This window comes from Heptranchias perlo, unplaced genomic scaffold, assembly GCF_035084215.1.
Source record: "Heptranchias perlo isolate sHepPer1 unplaced genomic scaffold, sHepPer1.hap1 HAP1_SCAFFOLD_70, whole genome shotgun sequence".
Classification (NCBI taxonomy): domain Eukaryota; kingdom Metazoa; phylum Chordata; class Chondrichthyes; order Hexanchiformes; family Hexanchidae; genus Heptranchias; species Heptranchias perlo.
The window spans coordinates 2,813,085-2,825,119 of record NW_027139729.1 but is presented as its reverse complement, the minus strand read 5'-3'; the positions used below and the strand labels follow the sequence as shown (position 1 = coordinate 2,825,119).

Below are 12,035 nucleotides of genomic sequence, written 5' to 3'. Positions count from 1 at the left end.
TCCTTTTACAGGGTATTACAAGGGGAGGATTTGAAGATGAGAAAATCAAACCAAATATCACATGGAGACCTGACAGTCACTCAATTCACCAGCACCTGAAGATCATCGGCCTTTGAATATAGAAGGAGAATTTTTTTTCCGTTCTGTCTGTGGGAAAATATTTCAAACATCAGTGTAACTGGAAAATCACCGAGAACCATACACCCGAGTGAGAGTGTTCCAGTGCACTGACTGTGGAAAGAGCTTTAACCAGTTACACAGCCTGAAAACACATCAGACCATTCACAGTGGGGAGAAACCGTACACGTGTTCTGTGTGTGGACGAGGCTTCAACTCATCGTCCAACCTGGAGAGACTCGAGGACACCCGCAGCACGGAGAAACCGTGGAAATGTGGGGACTGTGGGAAGGGATTCAGTTCCCCGTCCCAGCTGGAAACTCATCGACGCAGTCACACTGGGGAGAGGCCGTTCACCTGCTCCGTGTGTGAGAAAGGATTCATTCATTCATCCAATCTTCTGGCACATCAACTTGTTCATACTGATAAGAGACCTTTCAAATGTTCTGAATGTGAAAAGAGCTTTAAAAGTAAAAAGGATCTACTGGCACACCAACGGACTCACACTGGAGAGAGGCCGTTCACCTGCACTGAGTGTGGGAAGAGATTCACTCAGTCATCCCATCTGCTGATACACCAGCGAGTTCACACTGGGGAGAGGCCGTTCACCTGCTCTGTGTGTGGGACGGGTTTCACTCTGTCATCCGGCCTCATTGAACACCAACTTGTTCACACTCATAAGAGACCCTTTAAATGTTCTGACTGTGAGAAGAGCTTTAAAAGAACAAGGGATCTGCTGAAACACCAGCGAGTTCACACTGGGGAGAGGCCGTTCACCTGCTCTGCGTGTGGGAAGGGATTCACTCAGTCATCCAACCTCATTGAACACCAACTTGTTCACACTGATAAGAGACCCTTTAAATGTTCTGACTGTGAGAAGAGCTTTAAAAGAATAAGGGATCTGCTGAGACACCAGCAAATTCACGCTGGAGAGGGTCCGTTCACCTGCACTGAGTGTGGGAAAAGTTTCACTCATTCGTCCGACCTGCTGAGACACCAGCGAGTTCACAATGGGGAGAGGCCGTTTACCTGCTCCGTGTGTGGGAAGGGATTCACTCGATCATCCCACCTGTTGAGTCACCAGCGAGTTCACACTGGGGAGAGGCCGTTCACCTGCTCCCTGTGTGGGAAGGGATTCACTCACTCATCCAACCTGATTGAACACCAACTTGTTCACACTGATAAGAGACTTTTTAAATGTTCCGACTGTGAGAAGAGCTTTAAAAGAAAAAAGGATCTGCTGACACACCAACGCATTCACACTGGGGAGAGGCCGTTCACCTGCTCCGTGTGTGGGAAAGGATTCATTCAGTTATCCAGCCTCATTGAACATCAACTTGTTCACACTGATAAGAGACCCCTGAAATGTTCTGTCTGTGAGAAGAGCTTTAAAAGAAAGTGGAATCTGCTGAGACACGAACGTAATCACACTGGGGAGAGGCCGTTCACCTGCTCTGTGTGTGGGAATGGATTCACTCAATCATCCCACCTGCTGAGTCACCAGCGAGTTCACATGTGATTACAGGGGTTGGATTCTGCTGTTATTGCTGCTGTTAATCACATCCAGGACTGAACCATGTTCATTCTGACAGTTGGGGTTTGTTTCTGATGTTAATAACCCATTTTTACTGTATTCTGTACAAGATTCAAATAAATCAGCTTTCCTTTGAAGACAGTGTGTCCAGTGCTTGACATCTTGATGATAAGACAAGCTGATTGAGGATTATTATGAAGTGAGTCGAATCCATCTTAGAACTGAGTTCCTATACCTTTTAAAAGATGGATATACAAGACATCCAAGTCTGACAGGACTGATTGTCCCAGCACTGACTGTGTGTATAACAGGACTGAATGTCCCAGCACTGACTGTGTGTATGACAGGACTGGGTGTCCATGCACTGACTGTGTGTATAACAGGACTGAATGTCCCAGCACTGACTGTGTGTATAACAGGACTGAGTGTCCCAGCACTGACTGTGTGTATGACAGGACTGAGTGTCCCAGCAATGACTGTGCGTAGAGTGTACATGGGCTGTGGGAGGAGATAAATGGGTGGGGTAGAATCCATGATAGGGTGGAGTGACATGGGGTTGTCGGAGGAGATTAAATCTGTTGGAGGAGGTTACAGAGATAGGGAGAGGGCGAGGACCATGGAAAGTTTTGAACACGAGGATGAGGATCTTAAAATGTCGGACCGGGAGCCAATGTACGAACACACGAACAGAAACGTATGGTTCACTGCCCGGCAGACAGGTGGTGAAGACATTGATGTCCGCGGGGGAACAGTCAGGGTCACAGCAGCAGTCGAGTTCGCAGAATCCGCCAGTCAGGTCACAGGTACAAATGGGAACGGCTGGAACAAGACACACAGTGAGATCTTACAACAGAGCACGGACGGTCTTAAAGACCACCTCCCTCCCTTGTAACTGTTGCCACTGGCGGGAGGGTCGGTAACCAGAGGACACAGATTGAAGGGAATTGGGAAAAGAGCCAGAGGGAGATGAGGAGAATGTTTTTCGGCAGCGAGTTGATCTGATCTGGAATTCACTGCCTGAAAGGGCGGCGGGAGCAGATTCAATAATAACTTTCAAAAGGGAATCAGGTCAATCCTTGAAGGGGGGAAATTTGCGGGACTGTGGGGAAAGAGCAGGGGGAGTGGGACTAATGGGATCGCTCTTTCACAGGGCCGGCACAGGCGCGATGGGCCGAGCGGCCTCTCTCTGTGCTGTTTGATTCTCGCTCACTTTTGGGCTCCGACCCACGGCCCGTTTGACGGGGAGGCGGGAGAGTGACTCCCCCCCGAGCCCAGCTCGACACCGGCCGCTGACAGAGTGGAGATTCAGGAGTCCCCGAGTAACTTCCCCCGTCTCCCCCCGCCACCCCCCTCAGGCCACTCCCGGGTGCGGGCCCTCCCTCTGTCGGCCTCGCCCCCGCCCACAGCACCGCCCGCCCGCCATCATCTTCCCGGCGCCGGCCTGTTGCTAAGGGAACGCGGCACAGGAACCGCGCGGCGCATGCGCGGCATCCCTCTGGCCCGAGCGGCACATACGCCTCGTGACGTCAGCGCGCAAAGGTGAGTGACGCTTCAGAGTGTCACGTGGTGGAAGGTGTCAGCCCAGGAGTCGGGGGGAGGAGAGAGCTGTCAATCAAAGGGCCCGGATTCAGCACTCACTGCGCACAGGGTTTGGAGAATTTGTTTAAAATGCAAAATGTTCATGAATGAAATAAAATTAGAAATGTTCCAAAAAAGGAAAAAAAAACTGCAAATACAATAATCTGAAATTAAAACAGAAATGTCTAAACTCACATAAGGCTGATGGTCTGGGTCCTCCCGCCACTATTAGTCGTCTCTCCCTGGGGCATAGGATGAGCAGAATGCTTGAATGTACCTTTTTTAATGCAGATGGTGCTGGACCAGCGAGGGAGGCAATGGAGCCTGATTGTATCAGCAAATTCCAGAGAGTTGGCGAAGTACCTGACAGCGATACGTTGGGATGCGACAGCCACGAAATTTCAAATTATTTTGGTACATGTGCACTGGTTTTTATTGATTGCTGTACCTGGACACCTAAACCCCTTTGCTCCTCTACAGTCCCTAGTTTCTCACCATTAAGAAAATTCTCCTATTTCTCACTTGGTGCCAAGTGAATGTACAGAAGGCCGGTGTTTATGCTCTGCATGAGCCTCCTGTCACCCTTCTTCATCTAACCCTAACAGCATATCTTTCTATTCCTTGGCCTTTAAACAGCCACCCAACCTCAAACAGACCATCGTTCGCAGCAAACTACCTAGCTTTCAAGAGAACAGCGTCCACGACGCCACACAACCCTGCCACGGTAACCTCTGCAAGACATGCCAGATCATCGACACAGATACCACCATCACACGAGAGGACACCACCCACCAGGTGCATGGTTCATACTCCTGTGACTCAGCCAACGTTGTCTACCTCATACGTTGCAGGAAAGGATGCCCCAGAGCATGGTACATTGGCGCGACCATGCAGACGCTGCGACAACGGATGAACGAACACCGCGCAACAATCGCCAAACAGGAGGGTTCCCTCCCAGTCGGGGAACACTTCAGCAGTCATGGACATTCATCCACCGACCTTCGGGTAAGCGTACTCCAAGGCGGCCTTCGAGACACACGACAACGCAAAATCGTCGAGCAGAAATTGATAGCCAAGTTCCGCACCCATGAGGACGGCCTCAACCGGGATCTTGGGTTCATGTCACGCTACACGTTACCCCACCAGCGAACAAATGTTATCTGTTTTTAATATAATGGGTCATTTGCTGGCTCTCTCTGCCTTCCGGATGTTTCTGCCTCTCTCTGTGTTTTTTTTTTCTCTGTTTTTTTTCCCTGTTTGTTTTTTTGTTGAATGTGTATTCGGAGGTTCTGCAGGTAACACCTCTCTGTCTGAACACGGTGATTGCCTTGGCAACGGGCAGTTGCAGGGGCAGTCTGTAAACACCATGTATTGTTCAATATGTATAAATGCGTAGGCTTCAAGGAGATCTTGAAACATTTGCCTGAGGAAGGAGAAAATCTCCGAAAGCTTATGAATTTAAAATAAAATTGCTGGACTATAACTTGGTGTTGTAAAATTGTTTACAATTGTCAACCCCAGTCCATCACCGGCATCTCCACATCATGACTTGGGATATGACAGCCTCGAAATTGGGATCTTCAATGTTATTTTTGATACATGTGCACTAGATTTCCAAACTTCGCCAGTAAAAGTAATGGACTTTTATTGTTTGGTGTACCGAGACACCAAAGCCCCTTTGCTCCTCGACAGTCCCAATAGATGCTCTTTGTATTACTCCCCGCATCTTTACAGTCTGGCAGTGTTTACTCTATTCACTGTCCAATAACAACAGAGACGGCGAGACTGGAACTTTTTTTTGTATTTCAAAATATAGTTTATTTCATAAAATTTATGGATGCACACAGTTCAATGTAAATATCAGTTACAATTCAAAATAATCAATACAGATTGTGCACACGACGATTCCATTTTTACAATTCAACACACAGTATATATTTTCTCGGACATGATGTACAATACAAGGTGAAATAGCCTTACACAGTGGCCTTTCCCCATAGAGCCTTTGCCTGGGCCGCACCTCGCTTCAGTGTGTCCCACTGCTGTCGGGGGTGAACCCCTCTTCGACTCCATGGTATAGGGATCCTGTCTCTGTGAATGGGGGTTATCACCTTTTACCCGAATACATGGATCCATTCGCCCACATTCATGTTAGTGTTTGGCAAACACTGTCTGATGTCTTTCACACACCTGTAGAAGCTTGGGGTCAGAGACGTAGGGGGTAATTTCACCTTCACTGCTTGGGCGGTAAACTGAGGGAGCAGAAAATAAAATCGGGCCTGTACTTTCAGCGGGGGGAGGGGGGGGGTGATCCACTCCATCGGTTCAGCCCCCAGCGATGGTGAAAATTTCCCTCCACGTGTTGTGAACCGGTGTAGTTTGAGACAATGGACCAGCTTGTGGTCTTCGAAGATTGATACTTGGGCGTAGGTCAGGTAAGGTGTGGCCGATTTTAACTATCCCCGCCTGCCGGAAATGGGGTGGTAGAGGCGAGTAAATGGTGTCAGGTCACTTACCGCCCCTTTAACGTTGGAGTTCCTGCCTCCACCATCGTGGGTCGGGTCCTGAGAAGAGCGGCCGGAGCAACACCCACCTGTTTCCGGGTCAGACCACGTGTAATATGTAAATCAGAGTATTGTGACGTATCTGGGACAGTATTTAAATTTGGTGACGAATGGGAGGAGGAGCCGCCCTATCGATGGGCATTGAGTGATCCAGAACACTGAGAAGTTTATTTTTAACTTATATTTTTTGGAGTAAGGATGAGCAGGAGAGCTTTCCCTTGGCCTGCTGAGGCCGTGAGAAATCTCCCGGCCCCTGATCGTCTCAGAAATGTATCAGGAGGTTTCCTTATTGATCTGTGTAACCAGGCCCAGCCTCATGTCCCATTAAACTCCCTGCAGTGAGTAAACATTGCTGAACAGCAGCTCAGAGAGGAAACGATCTCCGGAACTCCCCACTGGAGTTTGAAATTACATTAATATTTTACCAGTTAGTAACGGTCCGGGTGTTGGTCCATTATTATTCTGTTCTGGTCAAAACAAATGTCCCAATGAACAGGACGCTGTCTGACACTGACAGCTCACCTTCAGTCCATCCCACCGAGCAGTGTGTGTGATGGGAAATAATCATCAACCGAAAAGGAGGATTTGATTTTATTCATTTCAGGATTAAACATTTAATATTGAAATCATATTATTTCCAAACTAATAACAGCAAATAATTTCATGTTAGAATCACATCTTGTATCATTTCACAAACACCGCATTTGTCGGGTAAAATATAATTCCTGTCTGCTTTTTTCCAAATTTATTTCAAGTATTCGATTGATATCAGTTACTTTAGTGAACTCATTGATGTCAATAGATAGTAAAATCAGGCGCGGTGAATAACGGGCGCCCGATCCGCTACCGCCCGTCTTAGGCCACCGCCAAACGTGAAACTCTAATTGACTCTAATTAACTTTTTATTTAATTTCGGATGGAAAGAATTCAGACGTTTCTATGATTTAACTAATGTAACAATTAGATTCAGTGGGTATTTCACCCCGTTCTTCAGCTCCTCTCTGAATTTAGTCTGGGTCACAGCATAAATACACGTGTTGGTGCAGGAACTGAGAAGTTGAAGCATGAATCCGGCTGACTCAATGTCACTGACCGTATAGAACTGGGCGTCTGTTATACGCAGAGAGATAAAATAAAAAACTTCTGCGCTCCATAACAATATAAAACTGCCTGATATACTGAAAAGTAAAATGATGGATTTCCTTCGGTTCTCCATCACTGGATCCTTGTGATTCTCTCCATTGCTGCGGCCCCGGAGTCCCCTGCGGGCTCTGCTTGCCGCTAAAATGTGCCTGGCGGTGAGAACATTGAACAGCAAAATCAGAATGAATGGAAGACAAGGAGTTAACACAAGATGAAACAAGTCAAACGCAGCAAATGTGGGTGAAGTGAAAAATGTCGGTTTAAAGACACAACCCCGAGGTACATTGTCCATTATATATTCCGGGCCAATTACAAAGTACATGGGAATGTTTAGTAAACAGCTCAGCGCACTCACCACCCCGATAACAACAGCCGCCGTTTTCTCGGTGCAATATTTTGTTTTCAGCTTCTGACAACAAATGGCCACAAATCGATCAAAGGTGAAAACCACTGTAAACCAGACAGAGGCCACTGTGACTGCTAAACTCAGGGTGACAATGAGACGACACACGGGGGTAATGGTCAAGAATGAAACTGGGAAATAAATAACAACAATGCGACACATTATGACATCAGTGATAACGACCAGGAGATCGGCCGCCGCCATTCCCACCAGGTAGCGAGTGATACATTTGGAGAGGCCGCACTTTCCTCGGGACAGGATTACAATCGCCAACAAGTTAACTGTAAGAGAGAGAAACGGAAGGAGAGAAATTACTGATCAGACCTGGAGCCAAAGCAGCAGTTTGAGAGGATCTGGGGTGAAATTTCCAGCTTTGTTGCTGCATCAAACGGTGGAAACTGATTCACTGACCTGGGCAGCGCTTTCGGGCGGAGAAATGTTTTTAAACACAATTATAAACAATGAATTGGGAAATTGATACAGAAAGTGAATAAATTGAACACCGGATCCACTGGAAGGGCCGAGAGAGGGCGCAGTGCCGGTGGGGAAGTGAGAAGGTGCTTTCCTGAACCGATGAAATGCGGATTTGGGTTCCAGACAGAAGGGAAAGTGACTGATGGCCGAGAAGGTGAGGGGACAACGGGAGGTGCTGCTGGTTTGTTGCTCTGGATGAAGAGAGCCGACAGGGGCCGGCACAAAACGGGAAAGACCAATATCCGCGTCGGTAAGTTTTATACTTCGAATCGGATTGGAAGGGGCAGCTGTGGGCCGAGCCAGTGAGTGAAATTGGGAGGGAGACAAAGAAAAGGACATGTCGGAGCTGGAGGGGAGACAGGAGCAGATGGTTTGTGAAAGCGGATAAACAGAAGTAACGGATGAGGAGACAGAGGATTCAATGCAGTGGGAGGAGAGGCTGGGATTCACAGGGAGAGACTGCAGCAGAGTGTTGGAGGAAATCTGATCGATAGGTCCAACTCACAATCCAATTAATAAATTCAACCATTATATTTTTGTGATTATTGGTGTCAGTGAATAGTTCGTTGGCTACATAATGTGTACAACAAATTTACTTTGTACATGCAACTGAAATTAAATTAAAATGCATTGATTAAATTTGCCCCGTTCTTTGTTGAATTAAGCTGAAATATACATTCTCTAGAATACAGTATTCTAATAATTCACTGCGATCAAAAAATCACTGATTTTATTCTTCAAATACATTTGATTTATGTCCATGTATTCAGTCAGTAAACAAGTAAAAGGAACATTCACATAAACAGACTGAGGATCTGATCGTGATAAACACACCCGGAGAGAGTACAATAAAACTCTCACAATCTGACAACATCCTAATAAAACCTTGAAGTCACATTTCCTCTTCACAATTGTACTGGAAGTTTCGCAGTTCATTCCGATGAATTATTCACACCGCTGCTGCTCTCTCTCTCTCTTCCCCTCTCGCTCTCATTCTGAGTGTGTGTGCGTCTGTCTGTCTGTCTCTCGTTTCTTCTGCCCCCTCTCTCATTTTCCTTCTCAGTCGCGTTCTCTGTCGCTCCTCTCTAACTCTCCGCTCTCTCTAATTTCTTTCTCAATGCCCCTTTTGACATCCGAGTAAATCCTAACATCCTGCGCCTGCTTTCTCCTCACCAGCCCCGTGTTCCAAAGATCCTATTCTTAGTGTAAGTTTGTTTAATGGTGAAGTCTCTGTGAACGGTTTAATGTTTCTACAGATCATCCCGTTCTCCACCTGTTCACCTACACTGTTCACTTCATCTACAATGCATGGAATGAACAGAATCGAATCCCTCTCCCAGACACACCTCACAACAATTGAAATTCCTTCTCCTGTAATTACAAAGTACAGCGTTAGATGGCGGCATTGTTCAATTAACAAAACGCCGACATCACCGCTGCTGCTGAAAGTCTGCAGATAAATAGAAGGGCCCATGATTCCAACAGATAAAGTGCAAACTGATACAACATAACATCAAAACATTGCATTTTACAGTGAATTCATCGACAGTGAAGCAGAGAATGAGGTGTAAAAGGATCAGCTGCAAACTTAGTTCAATAGGCAGACATCTGAAGCGGCGTCAGATACACACACAATTAAATAAACTTTCGGAATAGTGATAACCAATAAATACATTGAAATCCCAGTTAAACTGAACCATATTATTGTGGACGGAGGACATTGCGCTGCCTCCTTGTAACACTGAGACCGTGAGCTGTCTCATTATCAATCACTAAAAACACGTTTATGAAAAAAATATTCCAGGACAGGTTAGTTCCACAACATGAAACTGTGAACAACTCCTGATGGTCTGAGACCAGCTCTTAGCCCAGACACCTGATTCCAATACATTCAGCACAGAGAATAATCCAGTAACAATGCCAGAATTGGATAAACAAAATCGTAAAGCATATAATGCAGCTGCTCCAAGACCAAAAGACCAGAGACTGAGGACAGAACAGTCCACTGTGTAATACAAGATGGGAGAAAAAAAAAGTATCAAGTACAGCAGCAGATTTAATAACGATTTATACCTTGAACAGCTGAGATAATGGCTTACCTGGGATTCCAACGGCTGCGAGAACTGGATAATAAATACATTCTATCAGATACATTACTGAATATCCCATTTCCGTGAGAAGCAATTATTTCTGTTGGCCTGGAAACCGCAGCTCCGGCAGGCACTCTGTGTGGATTCATTACAGCGATCCCTGATTTATACAGGGGGTAAATCTCCACTGACACGGTTATACCCCTGATCATTGCTATTAGTTACAGTCATTTGAACAAACAGGCCACATCAGCAGCTTTGACTCCGATGTAAATGATGACGTGGATATATCACAAACTTCTCAAAGTTCAGAACCTTGTCTTAATGAGACCTCTCTCAGGAATAAAGTAAAAAGCTGTGCTCAGAAAGGACTGGTCCAACAACAATGAGCATTTACAGTTTTCATATAATTGTATTGACCATGTTCACTTTTACCGATTCAATTATAAATTTTATAGATTTCTCCACATTATACATTGAATCCAGGGACACAAGCAGACCCGTTTCACTCTGTTCCTGCAGTTTCCCAGTGAAAATATGAATGTTGACACGAAGACAGCCTCTAAAAGAGACACCATCCTTTCAGGCAGTGCTTGAAAACACTCCGTGTGAAAAATGTTCTCCTTATTTCCGCTCGAGTTGTTTTGACAATTATTGTAAACCGATGACCTCTGGTTATCAATCCAATTATTTAATTACCCCTATTTGCTCTATAAAAACGCCTAATTATTTTGATCACCTCTTTTTGATCTCCCCTTAACCTTTTCTGCTCCATGGAGAACAAGCCCAGCTTCTCCAATCCCTCCACATAACTGAAGTCCCTCATCCCTGGTATCACCCTGGTAACTCTCCTCTGTACCCTCTCCAAGGCCTTTACATCCTTCTTAAAATGTGGTGCCCAGTGTTGGATACAATACTCCAGCTGAGGCCTAACCAGTCTTTTGTAAGGGTTTAACATGACTTCCCTATTTGTGTATTCAATGCCCCTCTTTTACAAACCCATGTATCCCATCCGCTTGCTTAACCACCTTATCAACTTGCCCTGCCACCTTCAAAGATTTGTGAATATGCGCCCCCAGGTCCCTCTGCTCTTCCACCACCCCCAAAATAGTACATTGAGTTCCATCGAGTTACTTCGAAATTACAGCACAGAAACAGGCCATTCGGTCCAACTTGTTTATGCCAGCATGTATGCTCCATACGAGCCTCCTCCCTCCCTACTCCATCTAACCCTATCAGGATACGATATTCCATTATGCCTCTTGTGCTTATCTACCTTCCCCTTAAATGCATCTACGTTATTTCCCTCAAGTACTCCTTGTGGTAGCGCATTTCACATTCTTACCACTCATTCGGTAAAGAAGTTTCACCTGAATTCCATATTGGATTTATCAGTGACAGTCTTATATTTATGAACTCTAATTTTATACTCCCTCCCAAGTGGAAGCATTTTCTCTTCATCTACCCGACCAAATTCTATCATTATCTTAAAGACTTCTATCAGGTCACCCCTCAGCCTTCTCTTTTCAAAAGAAAAAGAGTCCCAGCCTGTTCAGCCTTTCCTGATTAGGATATCCCCTCAGTTCTGGTATCATCCCTGTGAATCTTTTCTGCACCCTCTCCAATCCCTGTATATCCTTTCTATAATATGGAGACCAGACTGTGCACAATAATCCAAGTGTGGCCGAACCAAGGCTCCACACAAGTTTAACATAACTTCTTTGTTTATCAATTCTATCCATCGAGAATTCAACCCCAGTGTTTGACTCGCCTTTTTGTAAACCTGCGTCGCTACTTTTAGTGATTGGTCTGTTTGTGCCACAAAATTTTATTAAAATTTCAAAATATGCTTTATTTCATAAAATTTAATGATACACACATGTCAATGAAAATGTCACAATTACCGTTCAAAACAATACAATACAGGTCGTGCACACTAAGATCTCATTATTACAATTCAAAACACAGTACATATGTTCAAATACATTCTGTACCATACAAAGTGACATGTCCTTACATGGTCGCCTTTCCTCAAAGAACCTTTTCGGAGGCAGCACCTCACTTCAGTGCGTCCCTCAGATCATACTCCTGGACCTTGGAGTGTGCCATTCGGCAACACTCGGTCGTGGACA

General features: G+C 45.6%; 1 protein-coding gene across 1 annotated transcript; it reads left to right on the top strand.

Moving 5' to 3' along the window:
* Positions 1-268: 268 nt before the first annotated feature.
* LOC137318392 (zinc finger protein 271-like) lies at positions 269-1,708 on the top strand (the record flags this gene model as incomplete). Its single annotated transcript, XM_067981284.1, has 1 exon — positions 269-1,708. A coding segment is annotated over one exon (1,368 nt), but the record flags the coding sequence as incomplete, so codon positions are not given.
* Positions 1,709-12,035: the final 10,327 nt, after the last annotated feature.